We start from the raw sequence: 18267 nt of genomic DNA on the forward strand, positions 1-18267 counted from the left end.
AGGGGCCGGAGCTGGTCTCCACGCTGGAAACCAGGGACTGAGCAAACCAGGGAGGAGCAGATAATGCACGTCCCAATGCCGACAGCAGCGGTCACCGTGCCTTTGAGGAGCCCCCGTGCTCCACTTGGGACCATGACTTCCTCGGGTTTCTCTGGAGCGGCACGTGGCCACTCAATGGTCAAGTTTCAGCCTAGCCATTGGGTTGGGTTTTAAATTACAGCAATGCAATAGGTTTCTCAGTCTTAGCGCTTCCCAGAAGTGCAGAGATGGGTGAAGGATTTTCACATTAAGTAAAACTCTGAAGGGCACCAAATGCAAGCGGAGATCGTGCGGGGTGAAAACAGAGAAGGCCACAAGGAAAACCTGTCAGCAAGAAACAGGAGAGGGAAAAGTATCTGGTTCAAGCTAGCTTTCCCACTAACCTATCGGATTAAACATTTATAAGGTGACTTGCCAAGTGTCCTCAAATTGACAAGGAGCATTTCACAGAATCACAGAATGGTTGAGGTTGGAAGGGACCTCTGGAGATCATCTAGTCCAACCCCCCTGCTCAAGCAGGGTATTTATCCCTCTTTTGCGCAACAGATTGTCCATTTGCCACCCAAATGGGAAGGAATGGGGAAGGCTTGTTAAATAAACGTTCCTCCTATGCCACACTCATCCTCACAGTATCCTAGGGACTTCTGGCAATGCATCACACATGCTAATATACCAGACATGCTGTTTGTTCTGCTGGTTGTTTGTTCTGTCCATGCCAGGAGAAGCATGTGAAGTGCCTTGTTTTGGTAGGGTTTTTTGTCTTTTTTTTTTTTTTTTTTTAAGAATAGACGTTGCTGTGTATTTCCACTAGAGTCGGCAGAAATGTGCCGCTGGCAGTGGGTGCAGACATGCAGGCAGGATCCCTCACTGCTCCGGGAAGTCACTCCAGCGTCACATATGGCCCCACGAGCCTATGACACATCTCTGCCAGAGAGGAACTCTGCCCTCCTGGTGTCCGAGGAGCAGGGTTGTCCTCCGCGGTCTCCATCCCAGAGATTTAGGTGGCCTTTTCACTCATTCGTGATGCCCATAGCATATGAGACAAGTCTTACGTTTGAGATCAAAGTGCCACTTGAGAAACCAAATCTGCTTTCAGTTGTATCCCTTGAGCAGTGCAAAGCAGCCAGGGTACCCTAAGGTATGCGGGACAGGATTTAGGGATCCAAACTGCCTATCATCTTTTGCTAATAAATGAAGGCGCAGCTCCAAAAAATAGGAAAGAGGGTTGCACATGAGCCTTCCTCTCCCCTGTTGCCTCTTAGTGGACTATTTCTAGCAGATTTCTACTGTTCCCTCATGAAAAAATCATTTGCTGTAAGTTTTAACTGGCACAAAGTCAGCAGAGAGGTCTCAGGCTTTGCCATTTCCCATCACAGGCAGGTATCATATGGTTGAAGCACAAACACAAGCTGAAACGATGAATCACTAATGACCTGTGGGATCGATTAGTGCGGTGTGCTCTTCTAGAGCACAGACCCTTATTTCTTCCAGAACAGAGATCCAAAAATGCATTTATTAGCCTTATTTGCCAGAGCTTTATCTTGCAGCATCAATCCCCGCACGGGCCAGCGCTGTGTACAAATCATGGGCAATTGCGCGCTGCTCAAGGCAGGCTGAAAACCACATCTGGCCCCTTTGCTGCAACTGTCCACAGAAGCCGGGGGATTTAWCTGTGATGAAGAATCGCAGCCTTTCCAGGTGCACTTTTTCAAGTCCATGAGTGTAAGGAATTTTAGATGCAGCCTCTGACTTAAGGCAGGCAAAGCTGTCGTCATGTTAGCTGCTATGGTTAAAAAGGCTTTTCTGAGCAACAGTTTCCAAAAGAGACTGAGTAATTATTTTACTCAGATAAGCACAGGAACATTGTGTAAAAATATGTGTACATAGCAATAGTCAAGCACTCTAAGCAAGGGAATTTGAGAGCTGTCAGCAGTGAGGGAAATGCCACTTTTGGGGATCGAAAACATTCATAAAAAATTCCTGGCTCCCAGCCTAGTCAATACCGTTGCTGGCCATGCTTCTAGTTGCATATTTTTGTTTCAGGGACGGATTCCCAACTAGGTTTTTCCTTGCTGCAACATATGGCCAAACAGGCACATCTTAACCTGGGTTACAGAGGGCCAAGCCTTCAGCTGACAAAAGCCAGCACTGCAACATGGTGTTTTGCAGGGCTGTACCAAATCACCAGCTGAGCATCTGGCTCCGTTTCTTGCAGGGATCAGTGCAACATCTGTAGCATGAACCCAAGGAGACATTTGCATGCAATCCGTGCTGCTGACATGAAGTTTAAGTTGTAGGCGTCCAGCACTGCCTTTTCCAGACCGTGAGAGCTGAATTCCCAGAACTCAGAGGAGGACCGTCCAGGAAATGTGGGGTTAAGATGACACTTCCCAYATGGCCCAGCCACATAACCTTAACTCTGCCCCCCTGGGAATGGCAATAGGAAYTGGAACAGGATCTGATCCCTCCTTGGCTTTATTTGATGCATTCCCTCAACATAAACTCAAGATCTCAACCTAAAGCCAAGGCATTTGGAGGCTACATCTACACTGTTAAATAAATGAGGGCCACAGGCTTATCCTAGGCCCGAAGGCCAAGAGACACAAACTGGCATATGTCCACACTGCTCAGCCTGCCTCCCTCCCTGCCACCCCGTCCACCAAGAGCAGATTGGCTACATGTTCAGTGAGATTTAATTACGACTTTTTTGTGCATTTTACCATTCAAAGGGTCTGTGAAAACATGTGGGCAGTGCCCCATCCCACCGGAGAAATGGGTTTATAGCACRAAAGCAAAAGGTATCTATTGACGGCCCTCACATCTGACTTTTGAGGTGTTTGAGGGCACCAAGCCTGCTGAGATAGTGACGGATGACTGTGTAGGGCAAAAGAGGCATTTTGCCTCCTAACATCTGCGACTGCCAACTGTGCAAGGACCACCAGTGGGGGACACATGCCCAAGCCCCCATCTCTCCAAGACAGAGGACCACAGGGGAAGGTGAAGTGTTGCTCTTCTGGGTGTTGGCTGCTCTTGGCCAGACTGTCCTTGTGGTCCACGATCCACATGGAAACGATGCCCAGAGTGGCTAGGAGTGGGGGTGCGCTGGGTTCATGCCCAGCACCATGCTGTGCAAGTTGTGCAGCACCACAAGATTGTTATCTAACTGACCCACATGGGCAGAGGAAAGGAGCCTGTATCCCCATCACTTCAGAGCARGGAGCTGCAGCACGGGAACTGAAATGACCTCTTTCAAGGTCTTGTGAGGCCTCTTTCCCAGGGCTCGTAATTCTCCCTGTAGGGGCTCACCCAAATGATAACCTCTCTCCATTTCAGGCCCATATGAAAGCATAAATGTCTTGGCCTTTTCCTTAAGCACTTAGTACTCATCAAAGATAATTTTTCTGCCTTGATTTTCTTTACTGCGGTCCTGTCTTCTTTTCCGCTCCACCAGAAGGACCCATTGTCAATGTCTGACCCAGGCRCACAAGGCGGCCTTTTTTCTCTAGTGCAAAAAAAACCAAAAAACAAAATAAAATAAAGAACAGTCTTGGCAGTTCTCTTCTGCAGCAGTAGGATCTATCTTTCCAGCCCTTGCAATACCCTCGCAGGCCAATGAAACCATCTATCTCTCACCTGCTATTATGGAGTTCATCTCACAAACCTAATGGCGTAAGTGAGTTCTGAATTCACTCCCATTAATGCTCTCAGCGTCCGGGTCGCTGTGGGAAGYGGAGTGGGAATTCATTTTGAAAATCGATGCCGCCATCAATAGAGAGGCTTCCCCTGGGGAAGCAGCATGCTTTTACTGGAGTTTGCCCGTTGCTCCCCTTCGTCCCCTGTCTTGTTTTATGCTTTCGGAGTAACAGGGATAACTACAGAGTAATTAATCCTGCTTTCAATGACTGCTGCTTTTGTGCTGTGCTCCCAACTTCCCCAAATCAAACTGATTTTTAAAAAGGGGTATGTCTTCTGGCAGTGCAGGATTTGGTGGGTAGCATGGACTCTGCAAATATTGCATTCTTAATTTGCAGTGCAGCAGGCAGACCACTGCCAGGCCAGGGTTACAGCAAGAAACATCTCCTCCACGGAAGCGTTTGGATGGCATGGGGTGGCACAGCAGAGGATGGAGATGGGTTGTAAAATGGCTGCCCAAGTAGCTAGGCTGGTGCAAAGGGTAATTTCCTAAAGCAAACAGGAGCTCACAGAGTCCAATGCTGCAGGGAGCTCAAGAGCAGTGAGAGAGAGAGGGGGCAAGAAGCATCTGTGAGGTGGCCGGCATCAGGCCAAGCCCTGGCTCTCCTCTTCAGCCATGTCAGCACTAGTACATCAGTCATGCAGGTCCCGCCATCATCCCAACTCTGTAAYTGTGAACTCCCTGGCATATTTTGGCCTGTGCTGCCCAACACCCTCCCAAGCAATGCCCAGGGGACTGTAGCACTGGTCAGGGGCAATTCCCTGTGGGCATCTTCCCACTGTTTTYATGGGAAGAGAGTTTAGGCCGGTGGACATGAGCCAGGCCAGGCCACATGGTCTCCAGACCGGAGATCAGGCCTGTTATATTTAGCAGCATAAACACACTCTGATGGCTGCATTGGGGCTGTCAAAGTAATAGTGCAACTTAAAGCAGCTGTCTGGGGAGGCAGGAGCCACATTCCTGTTCCCTCTGTGGTGGGACCACTCATGCAGCCAYGCACGGACCTACAAACTGGCTGCACCAGGAAAAGAGCATGCTTGATAGAGCTGGGGAGCATGTGGACAGGTTTTGGAAGCACAAAGCTTGCAGGGATAGTGGTGGAGGAGAGCTCAGGACAAAAGGAGCCCAACGTGGTGCAATCTCATCCGGACCACTTCCCCAGGTGTTGCCTGTGGGCAACAGTTCCCAAAACCAAGCCCAGGCATTGATATGGAGGATGCTGTAGTGGGAGTAGACCAGAACCACCGAACAGTGTGGACAACCAGCTCACACCCCAGYGTCTTCTGCTTAACAGCAGAGACGTCCACAGAGGCGACGTTCGCGCTGGTTAGCTAAATGCTTCCAGGACAGCGACATGGCATTGATCTGCCATCATTCGGTACTATTAAATTTTTGACCTCCCCTCCTTGGAAGGGTCTTGGCCAGGACCAATTTCATGGGAAATTCCCAGTCAGGATTTGGGAGGTGGCAGGACTGGGTACCTGGTAGGCACTTTGGACAYGGCCAAGCTGTTTTGGATAGCAATGTGGACGTGGTCTCTGCCACGCTGGTTGGCTCAAGGCCAGCTATATTTATACTGCTGAAGCTCACCGGGCTCCCTTTTCAGTGAGGATCRGTCTGCACTAGTATAGGATAAATATTTAATAACAATGAGGGTCAAGGAACTGTTTTGTCCAAGGACACTGAGACAGCCATTTACTCCCATGAAAAGCACCAAGGGATCTTTAATGACCATGCAAAGAAGACGGGAGTTGGAGTTTTAAACTCTCATCCCACACCATTAATGTCAATGTTAAATATTGATCCTTCCTGTGTTCAGCGCAAACCAAACAATAGAGTCAAGCCACGCGCTTTGTTTTTTATTAATGTACTTTCTCTGTCTCAGTAGAAGTTTGCAGTATCTCAGGGAAAAAATGTAATGGTAGGGAAAGAACGGCAGACAGATCGATTTTATATCTTGACACAATTTCGAAGCCRGTGAAAAATCGCCCCATGCGGAGCAGCTCTTTGTCTAAGGCACAGCGGCCATTTCACGGAGACGGAGAGCTAGAGCCTGTTCGTGATTACATTTCTGCATTCAGGGAGGGGGTCAGGCCCAAAATTTCTCATAGGATTTGAGTATTGAGAGAAGGAGTTGATAGAGAGATTGAAAAGTCTGTAAAATATGAAAAATCTTGCGCATTGGCCACTTTCTGAAACCAAATTTGAGGAGGCACCTGATATCACGTTAGGGGAAACATGTCAGAAATTCTTAGGTCGGTGATTGCCAAAAACTGGGTGGATTTACCCAGGGAAAGAGTGCTCCATGCACCGTTTCGCTGCATATCTGTCACCGCTGGGGATGGCGTCCTGGCTCACGGGAAGCTTCGACTCGAGCAAGTGCTGCTATCCTTATCTTCCCACCAGCCTTATCTCTCAGGAAGGGTTAAACAAATGCAGTGTTTAGAAGGCACTTACCAACGGTCCTGGAGGCAGATAATGGGTTGTGGAGTGATCAAAATCTTATTTGAAAGCTGGGACAAATTCTGCTCTCGTTTCCGTGCTCTTTGCCAGCATAATTGAGTTCAGACTCTCCCTCTGCAAGGCTGATCTTAATGCAAAGCCTCGTCCCGCGGCGTGCTCCTGTGAACCAGGCTGTATTTAATTTGCTTCCCACCACCCTCCTGGCTGGTTGGATCACTCTTAATTCAGATGGCGTGTCCCCAGAAAAACATATAGCAAGGCATCAGGCGGAGGTAGGTACACCGCCTTTTTGCGGTCCTCCAGATCACTCCAGGAAAAGGGCTGAATTGTGTTGTGAGTTTTTGTGAGGTTTTTTTTTTTTTATTAACTTATTTTCCATCAGCAGCAAATCAGTTAAAAATCACAGCTATGAAAAAGAGTGACTTCAGTGCCACATGATGAGTGTTTTCTCCACATCGGGAGTGCATGCATGGCAGACAGACCGCTGCAGCTTCTGGAGCCCGAGATGGATCAGCTTTTCCAATATATTCTGCAGTTTGATTTTTTTTTTTAATGGGGTTTACAGCTTGGCTGTAAAAATTCATTCCTCGTTCAAATTCTTGGAGTACATTTATCAGAGAGCTGGAGTAGCAGGGTGATTATTCGTGACCTCTAGGATACTCTGAGTAGAAATGGATTTAATATTTTAAAGTGTATTGCTCCTTGAACAAGGGCGGTGGGCAGGAGACGGGACTGGAAGTTAAACCTTGCGTCTGCCTCCCATTTTGCTACCAGAAAACAGCAGAAAGTCTTTTGAAGTCACAAAACTGGTCGAGAACTGAAGAACCTGGGAATATTTTTTGGTCTCTGCTGCCCATTGTGCCCATCCACATKCCTGCCCCGTGCCTCAGTTTATCCACCGTAAAATGGTTGCAGTGATGACCTTAGACAGAGATATGGAGAGGACAACCTAAATCATGTCAGTAGAGGCTGAGCTGAGCATGATGCGGAAGCTGAGAGGGTTGCAGTCACCTAATAACCTAAATATGATGAAATGCCTCAGTATTTCCCCAGCTGGCACCTGTGGCTGCATTTGCTGCAGACAGGGGGGGGTCTGGTTCTCTTTGACTGCAATGTTCAGAGCCATAAGCAAACCCCACAGATCTCCATAAATGCCTGAGCACATATGTAATCTAACGTTTCTGAGGAAAATGAAGGAAAATCCTAGGAATGTGAGCTACGTGGGTCACTGAGTCCGGTGCCTCACAGGCAAAGGTGTTAGACCTCCCACTGAGAAGGTCCCCAGAACATCTGCTTCACTCTCCATCACGGTACAGCACGTGTCCTGGGGCAGACCAAGGACCTGCAGTGGGACACCAACAGCCACACGTGCAGTCTTGATGTGCCTCATTCAAGCTTGGGAAGGGCATCGCCCTGGAGGCTTTAAATCTTGTAATTATTTAAGTGGGGACACCACAGATTTGCCCGTTTACCGGTGGGGTTTGGTCTCATTCTGGAAGTGAGAAGAAACTTGAGAGCCTCAGACCACGGTGTCCTGGGCAGTTTCACTGTTTCTGTGCTCTGTTAGTYATTCGCAGCCGATATCATAGGCTAGCAAATGTGAGGAATTTGGCTAGTAGCCAGCAAGTTGTGCTAGCCTGTCGGGACAGGCTGGTCCAGTGGCTAGGAAGCCTGTCTGTGGTGTCAAGCAGCTTGAATTGCCATCCCAGTTCTGTCCTTAACCCCCCAGGGTACCTAGGGCCACACAAGCATTGGCAGAATGGCAGGCCAGACGTGGCTGAAGCTGCTAAGCTGGATGTGACCTGGTGTACATAAATGACCTGGTGTGTTTTTCCCCACACAGATACCCTGAGGAGCATCGCCTCCATGAACCATGCTCCACGTTCCTCCCCGGCCGAGCTGAGCGGCTCCAACCACCACCTGCTCCGAGACCGCAAGTCCTCAGCRCCGTCCCACTCCAGCCAGCCTACCTTGTTCACCTTCGACTCACCGGCCAACCACATCCAGACCACCCTGTCTGCCAGTGCCCCTCAGGACTACCTTTTCCTGCACCAGTGCATGAGTAGAAAATCAGAAAATGCAAGGTACTCTCAGCTTTCTGGGAGCAAATCTCGGAGGACAGCCAAGGGAGGGCTGGGGGAAGCTGGGGACAAACAACATAACCTGACTCCATCCTTGGAGGTGTTCAAGACCCAACCGCATAAAGCCATGAGCAACCTGGTGTGTGCTCATTGCTGACCCTGCTTGGAGCAGGAGGCTAGACAAGAGACCTCCCAAGGTCCCACCCAGCCCAAATTACCTTATAATCCTGCTCTGCTGACACAAATGGCACTTGGGCCAAGGCATAGTGTCTGCTTCGGAGCAGGCAGAGGAGGGCAATGGCAGCTTCAAGCTCCCCGTTTCCCAGCCCCTGGAGATTTTGGCAACACGCTTTGGCTCACTGTGTAATTTAGAGCAGCCTTGGCAGGGTGGCCTCCACCCCACCATTGCTGAGGATCTCGTCTGCGGTGTGGGCCCACAGTTCATGGACAGTTTGCAGAGCCTCTCTCTGCCCCCATGCATCTGGAGAAGACCTCATGCCCTGGGGAAGGGCTGCCAGACTCTTGCGGTCTGGAGGAGAGAGGGCGGTGGGGAGGCGTGATAACAGGCCTCTGCTACGTCAAATGTTGCAGGGAGGTGAAGGACAAAGTGTTCTCCATGTTCGCAGGGCAAGAAGTGATGGGACACAGATTCCCATTTGGAAGGGGGTTGAAGAAGAGTGTCTGGGGCCCTTGAGGTGCCTTCAATAAGTGCCAGGCAGGGATTGCTCAGAGAGATGAGCCTGCAGGAGAAGGACTAAGTGACATCTAAAGGGCCCTTCCTTTTCTTCATGATTCTGTGTCCATAACCCACTGTCTGCCCAAGAGCTGCAGAGGAGAAACAGCTTGGAGCTGGCAACGCTAGCCAGGAATTTCTCCCCTCGGGGGAATCCTCTCCTCGCTGGCTTTCCACTCCTTCTTCAGCAAAGAGGGCCCTAATTCCTACCATTAATCCTCTCGTAAGGAAACCTAACAGCGAGGACAGGCAGGTGGGTTTGCCACTACCTTTCTGCCATTTCAGACAGCATTCATGCAAACCCACCGAAGTCCAGTGCTCACGCGGCTTCACAGCAGCCCATGGTATTTATGAGTGAACAGCAACTCTCCACCTCCAGACCGAGCCAGTTGCCTTAAATAGTGAGGAGTTTTGGCTTGAGGAGTTTTGGCTTGCGGGAGCATGAGGAGGGAATCAAGGGAGAAGCAGTCCGAGCCCAGCTGGCTTGGTGGGATATCAGAGACCGGGCTGGAGCCTCTGCTGAATTTTCCTGCTGCAGCTGCCTTTTACTACCAAAAAAAAGGGGGGAGAGGGGAGAAAATTAACTTCAGATGGAGTTAATGGAACAGTGTTTAAAAAAGCTTTGTGATGCTCCAGCTGTTAGACACCTCTCGTAAGCGAACAGCTGCCCGAACCCACCCTGGCTGCAGCTAAGACCCGCAGAAAGACGGAGCAAAGGCCGGGGCTTGGCATGCACCAGACTCACCCCTCACCAGCTCCCCGGGCTTTGGGCAGAGACAAACTGGCCGACGACAGCATCCACAACTGAGCTAGAAATAATTGCAGTGATCAATGGTTAGTGCGCGGAGCCAGGCTGCACGGTTGCTGCGAATTGCTCCCCTTGCTACTCTGGAGGTCTTACTTTATTCATCCATAAAACGAAGATAATAGTAGCTAATTGGCAGGCGATGCTGAATAATTAACCCTTGAGATACTTTGGGTCCTGCCAGAGTCCAGATATCTCACGGGCAGATTGAACGTCAAAGGCCGGGAGGATTCATTTGTCCTATCGCGGCATCAGGGTTCTTTTTCCCCCAAATAAGCCCTATTTCTGAGCGCCATCTCGTGATGGCTCCAGGAAACAGTGTCGCTGTCCCTGCGCAGCATCAGCCCTGCCAGCGCCGTGCAAACCAGCATCTCCCAGCTCTTCCCAGCCAAGGAAAAGTGACACCCCCCCAATAAGCATTTCATTTCTTCCCACCATCTGTGATTGATACAGGGCAAGATTCAGCTCCAGATAAAGACACCTACATTTAGGAGTCTATGTAGAGGTATTTAAATGGACCTAAGCTCCCTTTATGGTTGTCGGCACGCGATCCTGAAAGGCCTGGCTCACGCATAGTTGTACCTCAGTGCAAGCAAATGAATCCAGCCCAAAGCTGCCGGCTCATCCTGAACTGGCCCTCTTGGTGCATATGCATTAGATCTTCATTGCAGGGTAACAGCTTTGGGACCCTGTTTCAGAGAGCTCCCTGAGCAAGCAGCCTGGCCGTATTTTATTCAGCAGCACTGCTAGAAATGGCCCCATGACTTCCAGACCTCAGTCCCAACCTGCTCTGAAGATGGAGCCATCACTTCCTCCTACACTTGTCTCCAATGCTGCTCACTTTCCTATCCCAGCACTTCACCGGCAGCTACTACATATCCTTACATCTTGCAGGATGTGGAGCTGCTTTATGGAGGGGGAACTGAAGCAGTAGGAGCTAAAAGTCGAAAGTCCAAATTTCGCATGGCCAATTGGAAATTCCTCTGACTTGAAAAATTTCCTCTGCTGGGGTTATGGACCCAGAAAGCTCATAGAACTTGTGATCTTCTGCAAAAAAAGTGGAGTTTAAGTGCTTTAAGAGGAATGCAATAGCATCAGGAGGGATAAAACAGGCAGCAGCAGCAGATGAAATGCATGCTTTGCCAAAGGGCTTTGGAGGGGATCTACTGACAGCAGAGGAGCAACGGCTAATGAGCAGTCATTAGAGGACCTAGGTCTCCAGAGTGCCTGGCCTAATGCGGCCTTGGTCTTTGCTGGTGTCTCTTGGCATGACCACCATACAAATCAAAGAATCATCAACAAAGCAGGGACCTAATGACCACACTGCCCCCTCACCCCAAGGAACTTGAAAGGTTTTGTAAATCTGAATTAAACCATGAGACTATTTCCTCTCGCCCTGCGGCTGAGGTGATAGGTGCTGCAAAACCTGGGTCCCAGATGAGGAAAGGAGCTGCCGGTTATGTAGCTCACCTCCTCTGGGCTGCGCGGCGTGCAGTCATCCAGCCTGAGACACCAAAAATGTGCCTCAAACACCCCGTCCTACAGCCTACGTGGCGACGACAGCTCAGGCCCATAACCACCAGACAAAAAGCAGTTAAACAGAGCCACAATGAAAGGAAGAGAAAAACAAAACATGTCTTTACCCATCCCTGACTTCCTACAGCTCTCTGGGCCGAAGGAAGGAAATTGTCTCTGTCACCACCAGCCGCAAAGGCTCAAATAACAAACAGTGAGGGACGCTCAGCGAGTCCGGCAGCAGCAAGGAGGAACAGAAAGGCGATCCCTGAGACAGGAGTCATGTACGAGCAGTGTCACAGGGTCCAAGAGACACTTGGCTACTGACCTTCTAACACCCCAGTTTGGGGGGATTGCCCAGGCAGGACCATATCTAAGGGACCAGATCAGACAGTGCAGAGGCTGGTGAGCTTTGTAGACAGCTCGCGTGGAGTCTTTCCCTCCAGTCTTCCCACGACCTGCTCAGGAGTGACCTCGTCTAGCTCTCCGAGCAGGTGGATTGTTGCCCTGCAAGAGGGCATGAACACGACATTCCCTGAACACTTTGAAAATCCCCATAAGGGTTTTTTTAAGTCTCTCTCAAATGAATTTACAAGGAGGGTGTGAAAATGAGCCTCTTTCCTGCATTGGCTGTTGGGTGGCCGAGGCATGATGATGACAATGATGCACTCTGTTGGGGCGGATCTTTACAGCTTTGGTTTGTTCTCACCTGATGCAAAAATTGCCTATTTGGAGCAATTTATGCCTGAATAAAAGGCTCGTTCATAGTTCAGCCATGAAGCTTTCTGTGCGCACACCTCCCACCCATGATATGGGCTTCCCTCTGGGAAGAGGTTGAAGTTATAGGTGGTGCTTAGGCATTTTGAAGGTGTTTCAGTACAAAATGGGTTGTTGGCACGTTCAGTGAGGTCAGGGCTGGGTCTGAGATGTTCCAGTTGCCCTGACAGGGTGCCATATAGCAAACCTGCGGGAACTGAATGGCAGCAGTGGTAACAAGGACATCACCAGAGCCCCTCAAACTTAGCCCCATTTATAATCACCTGGAGAGGAACGAGCAATTCTGTGGTGTGATTCATCTGGCCCTTTTTACAGCCCTCCTGAATGAGATGAAATGTGCTCTAGACACACTTGTCTCCCTCCACTAATTCTGTGGACAGTTTATATGAGCGTGTTTGCATGGAGGAATCCCTTCCCTGTCTTGAGTAGTGCTGTGAGGAAGTCAAGTGGCGTTAAATTATTGGAGAGCAGCAGAAAAATGGGCTAGCTCACCTGTAACTTGGTGCAGAGAGCAACCTGCCACCAAGCAATTGTGCTGATCACCAGTGTTCCCCATCAGTCCTACCAGCCATGGTGGTATGATCACCTGTTCCTCTCAGCCAGAAAAAAGGCATAATCTGCTCCTCCTGCGACCCCAGGCTGTCYGAGCCTCACTGTTCCCTTCCAGCCCCCCCAGGTTTCTGCCTTCAAATCCTCTCTGGATTTGAAGAGGAGGGGTGGGCAACATGGGTTGGAAGGGTTGCAAATGAGGGGACAGAGCTGGGTCTGGTCTGTGACCATGCAGCAGAGTTGCGGGGGCAGACACCAGCTTGGCTGAGGCTGAGGTGCGTGGTGCAAGCCCAGGACAGGTTCTCCCACACTTCTAAGCCCCCTTCTCCCTTTCTTCCTTAGGAGTGCCAGTTTCTCCCAAGCCACGAGGTCCTCGTTCTTCATGAGGAGCGACACAGCTGTTCAGAAGCTCTCCCAGGGCAACGGACACTGCATGAACGGGGTCAGCGGGCAGGTCCACGGCTTTTATAGCCTGCCAAAACCCAGCCGGCACAACTCAGAGTTCAGGGACAGTGCGTACGACCTCCCACGCAGCTTTGGTTCCTACACCCACACCAAGTCGAGCCTCACAAGCTCCGAAACGGATAACGAGGAAGTCTATACCTTTAAGACTCCCAACAACACCCTATGTAAGGAGTTTGGGGAGCTCTCTACAGACTCCTACGACATCCCTTCCACCCCTCTCTCCGTCTATCAGATCCCCAGGACATTTACACTGGACAAGAACCACAATACTCTGGCCGTGGCTGCCAGTGACTCGCCCGCCGCGCCACCCCCGCGGCCCCCAAAGCCCGGGCAGATGGAGCCGCGGTGGGGCAGCCCACCGCAGAGACCCCAGGTCAGCGAAAGCTTAGGGCTGGCCCCCATGGCAGCCACCATTCCCAGGAGAAACACGCTACCGGCGGTGGAGAACAGCAGGCTACACAGAGGTAAATTTGGGGATGAAGAGGAGGGGTGGCTTTCTACCAGCTAGTGACATTGGCTGGTACAGTACAACTCCATTTCTGTAGGGCCAGTGCTTCTGTTGGCATAAGCCAGCATGATGGGTTTGAACACAGTGAAGCTCTTGCAGGTCCAGGAGGATCTGGCCCAGTTCTTTCTACAAGATGGGCTTGTGGCCTGTAGAGACATCCATCAGTGCTCTGCACACCCCAGCCGCTCAGCTGGCTCTTGACTGTATTGTGCCTTGAATCAAAACCCCAAGCCCACTTACACCCACACCGACCCCATTGGTCTTTCACCAGATTTTGCTGCTGAGGCCCAGACTTTTGCCATTTTTAGCTTGTATGTTTTAGTTCAGTTAATAACTCAGGGTTTTTTGAGAACTCACTTCAACCTGTAGCTGCCTCGATTTTGCTCACCAGACTGGAAAGTAATTTTTCACATCTCTGAGATCTGATGCCTCCAGGCTGGCAGAACCGTCCTTCCTGTTGGCCATGCGTGGAGAGCATTTTTCTCCAGGACCACCACAGACATGTTCCCCAAAGGGACACATGGATGAGTGTGCCCTTTCCAAACATTGTGCCTAGTTCTGCAGGGAACAGAAAGAGTCTAGGACAGAGCAATTTCTCTCCAGATCGTCCATTCTAATCCACATCATATAGCTACGTTATGTTACCCCTTGCTATTTCTCCATAGGCAGTAAGTGGGTGAGACAGTTGCAAGGTAGCTTAGAAGGAACAGTAGGAGAGACAACATACCAAAAATGATATATACAGCTCTCCGAAGCATCTCTTCCATCTCCTCCTACCTAAATACCAACATGTATTATTTAGGCAGAGATGAGACCAGTGTTTAGCAACAGATAGACCAGACTAAGAGCTTAGCAACCCATCCTCACCCCATCTCTCCCTTAACCCAATTTTGTCTCTGTGATATACATTATCTGATGTTTTCAGCTCTGGGATTTTTCAGTGCTTTGACAGAACCAGGCTAGGTCCTGGCTAGGACCAGGCTATGACTGCACATGCAGTTGTGTTGACACATCTGAGAGAGGGTAATTGGGAGGGAGTGTGGTAGGGGGTGGAAGTCAAAGGAAATGTGGCGGGCTAGAAACCCTGTCTTCCTGCCAGCGCAGTGTGCTACAAACAGCAAGAACAGGTAGCGTATTCATATTATATGGATATGAGATTCTGTTTCCAGGGGCCACATTTATTAGCAGTTGTGCTGGGACACATTGTGTGTTTGTGATTGTGTTGCAGCTTCTTCTTGCGAGACATATGAATATCCCCAGCACGGTGGCAGCAGTGCTGTGCAGTCGGTTGAGTCTATGAATGATGGGTACAACTCCTACCTGGTAAGTTGGCCTTGGTATCAGCTGCAGCGCTATAGGCTATAGGCTATTTGTGCCTTCTGGATTCAGAGAGGAGACAAATGAGTTCAGTCCTACAGAGCTGAGTCAAGAATGATTTTATTACTGATTTCAGTTAAAACCTTGTCCATTGGGAGATTTTTTTTTTCCCTTGTGCAATCTGAAGTGCAACAGTTGCTCCACAATACGCACCCCAAATATGAGGGAAGCACCATTTCATAATAGTTATTGTGCCTGAATCTGCTACAGGCAGTTTTCCTGGCAGACAAATCCTCGGTCTCACATCTACAAGGGATTTTGGTACCTCAATAACTCTGTGGATCTGGGCCTTCCTTGTTCAGCTCACTGTGGTCTCTGCAGTGGTGACCGGCAAGGCAGAGGTGGAGGGACAACCCCCTAACTTTCTGGCACCACATGCAGAGCTTTGCTTTGGATGCTTCCACAGAGTTATCTGCCTGGAGCTCTGACCCAAAAAAGCCCAGGAGTTTGGCTTCCTCCTGTAAGCCTGGGATGCCGTTGAGCTGAATTTGAAATGTTGCCAGAACAGACTCTTTTGTGCACTTTCTAAGACTTCCTGAGCTGGAAATGAYATTAAAGCAGGCTTTCATATTGCATTTTAGTCATGGCCAAAACCCAGGGAAAAATGACTTTCCAGGTTAACATCGCTTCTGCAAATCACGCTCTGTTCATGAGAAGAGGCTCAAGTCTGGGGGATTAAGACCGTTCTGTGAACTCAGGATGTTTCAATGCGTTGCAAACAGGTGCTGAAGCGGGAGAGGTAGAGCTAGCGCAGGGATTGCTGGCCCCTGGGACCCAGCAGTAGTAATTACCTCTCTGAGAGTGCTGGTGGCACATTAGGAGGCTGCTGTGGAGGGACAAGGGAGGCCCTGCCTGTGAAAACTCRTGGCAAGGGAGAGGAGAGATGGTGCCTTCCTTCCGTGCTGGGATGAGGTGTAGCGATAGGTACAGACAGGCTGCAACAGGGAGAGTTGTGACCATTCAAAATGCTATCTCCGTCCCATCAACCCAGCTAGTTCTGGGAAAAGCCTGAATAGCACCAGTTCAGGTACGTGTAAGGCCCTGGGTCAGAGCCGGGCTGATCCCCAGTACTAGTGTTCAGTGACAACAACAGGGATGGATTTATACTGGGATGGGACCGAGCACTGTCTAATGCACTCAGCATGTCCTGACTCCTTGCCTCYTGCGTGTTCTCCAGCAAGCCAAGGCTGTGGTGGCCCGCTCCCACAGTGCAGACTCTGAGGACAACTACGTCCCGATGAACCCCGGTTCCTCGTCACTGATTCACACGGAGAAAGCCAATGACAATGCCCAAAATCTCTACATCCCCATGAGCCCTGGGCCGCATCACTTTGACTTAGTAGGGTTGTCCTCCACCACCCTCCCAGTGCATAAAGGAGGAGCCATGGCACAGTGCCACAGACGGTTGAGTGAGATCCAGCCCCCACCAGTCAATCGCAACCTTAAACCCGACCGGAAAGGTAAGAATGGTTGTTTGTGGGGAAAGCTTTCCAGGAACCCTTCTGTTCTCGTGCTATTTCAGACTACATCTGTCATATTGTGCATAMTGTATGGAGCAACAGTATTTGCGTATCTTCTAGGGACTTCAGGCATGCACATCACTGCCTAGTCCTATTTGGGGTGTAATTTGTTAACCACAGCATGGTCAAACATTCAGATCTTCCCCTTCCCCACCACCTTCTGATTTCAGGAGGACTATGGTGAAGATACAGCTTTCATGGTGTTTACTAAACAGTCTACCTCAAATCCTTCCTGGCCTTTACAGAAGGTGCATAACACAGGCAGGACCTCACCCCCTTTGCCTCCACTGCTCCCTACGTTCTGCCTTAAAATCTCTGGGTCATATTCAGATGGCTTAAATTTCACCTAGCGCTTCCTATTGGCTGACTTTAGGCAGCTCTTCCCTCAGAGTTTTGCCTACACCCTCCAAGTCACACCTCTGACCATCGCCCAGACCATCGAGGGAATTTTGGCCACAGCCAAAAAGATGCTGAGCAGGGAGGGTTCCCATTTGGCTGCCTGCAGGCTGTCAAAACATAACCAGATTAGAGCACTAGGCGAGGTCTGGGGCTAGAAAGCAGTGCTGTTTTCTTCCACGTAATGAACTAACCGTGATTAGAAGAGCTTTCATATTACACTGCAGATTTCCTTTTTAAGATCCTCATGGGAAATGTTCTGGCCAGAGACTACTCAGTGCTAGCAGCAGGCTGGTATTGTATAGCTCTGGCTGGCCATGAGTGGAGGGATGCTTTTCCCAGTCCAACAGGGCATCAGAGTTCCCTGATGAGCCAGGCTTATTATGCTCTTTGTTTGGGCATTTTTAGCAAATCTCCATTTCCTGGAAGGCACGTTCCCCTTTTGGGGCCACCCATCCACTGGGGACCCTTGGGGGCTGGCAGGAGGGGCTGTGTGCCATGGATCAGAGGGAAAAGTTGCCTCATTTCCCATAATCCTGGCATAAACAAATGCAGGGCTTGTGGCTGGGGATACTCGTCAGCAGCAAGGAGGGTTGGTGGCCTGATTAACCTGAGAGCAGAATGGGAAACCCATTGGGAATTCCCAACCAGCATGTTGTTGGGAATCATCCCCTCTCGTGCTAGTTGTGAGAGCTGAATTGTAGGGAACATCCTCCCTCTGAACAAAGTCATCTTTCTCTCAGCAAAGCCATCGCCTCTGGACCTGAGGAACAACACAGTCATTGATGAGCTTCCCTTCAAATCGCCGGTCACTAAATCCTGGTCCAGGCCTACGTGAGTACCTGGTTGGGGTATGGGTGCTTGCTTTGCTCTGATGGCAGATCTGTGACCCAGCCGGGTCCCATTCTCACTGGTGTCTACATGTAGCTGCAGTGTCTCCTTTGCCACGGGTTAAACATCTCTGYCTGAACGTCACAGTGATGCCACCTGCCCTTCTGCCTCTGCTCTCTGCAGAGGTTTCTTGCTGTCCACCACCTTTTTCTGTTAAAGGGACACATCTCTAATGTGCCGTCCTGACTCAAACTGGAAKTAAGCCCAAAGTTTGGATGTGGACTTCAGTTTTCCCAAAAGCTAGGTGATCTTTTCATTCCAGGATTTGGGTTTTGTCAATTTTAGAAATAAGAGCTGTAGATTTGGGTCATRTATTAGGAACATACAAACATAAGAACAGCTTCACTGGGTCAGACCGAAAGTCCAGTTTGTCCAAGATCCTGTCTCCATCAGTAACCAGCAGGAGCTATCTGGGAAGAGGATAAGAACTGGGCAYTTATACTGCAATACTTTC

The 18267-nt window shown here is 49.9% G+C and overlaps 1 protein-coding gene across 1 annotated transcript in view; it reads left to right on the forward strand.

Annotated features, from left to right (window-relative positions):
* GAB2 (GRB2 associated binding protein 2) overlaps positions 1 to 18267 on the forward strand; it is a 51690-nt gene that overhangs the window by 28312 nt on the left and 5111 nt on the right. The window contains exons 3-7 of the mRNA XM_026063853.1: positions 8040 to 8280; positions 12999 to 13585; positions 14858 to 14952; positions 16184 to 16466; positions 17666 to 17756. Coding sequence (XP_025919638.1) covers positions 8040 to 8280; positions 12999 to 13585; positions 14858 to 14952; positions 16184 to 16466; positions 17666 to 17756 — 1297 coding nt within the window. The remainder of the gene's footprint in view (positions 1 to 8039; positions 8281 to 12998; positions 13586 to 14857; positions 14953 to 16183; positions 16467 to 17665; positions 17757 to 18267) is intronic.

This window comes from Apteryx rowi, unplaced genomic scaffold (genome assembly GCF_003343035.1).
Source record: "Apteryx rowi isolate R43461 unplaced genomic scaffold, aptRow1 scaffold_101, whole genome shotgun sequence".
In the NCBI taxonomy this organism is placed as follows: domain Eukaryota; kingdom Metazoa; phylum Chordata; class Aves; order Apterygiformes; family Apterygidae; genus Apteryx; species Apteryx rowi.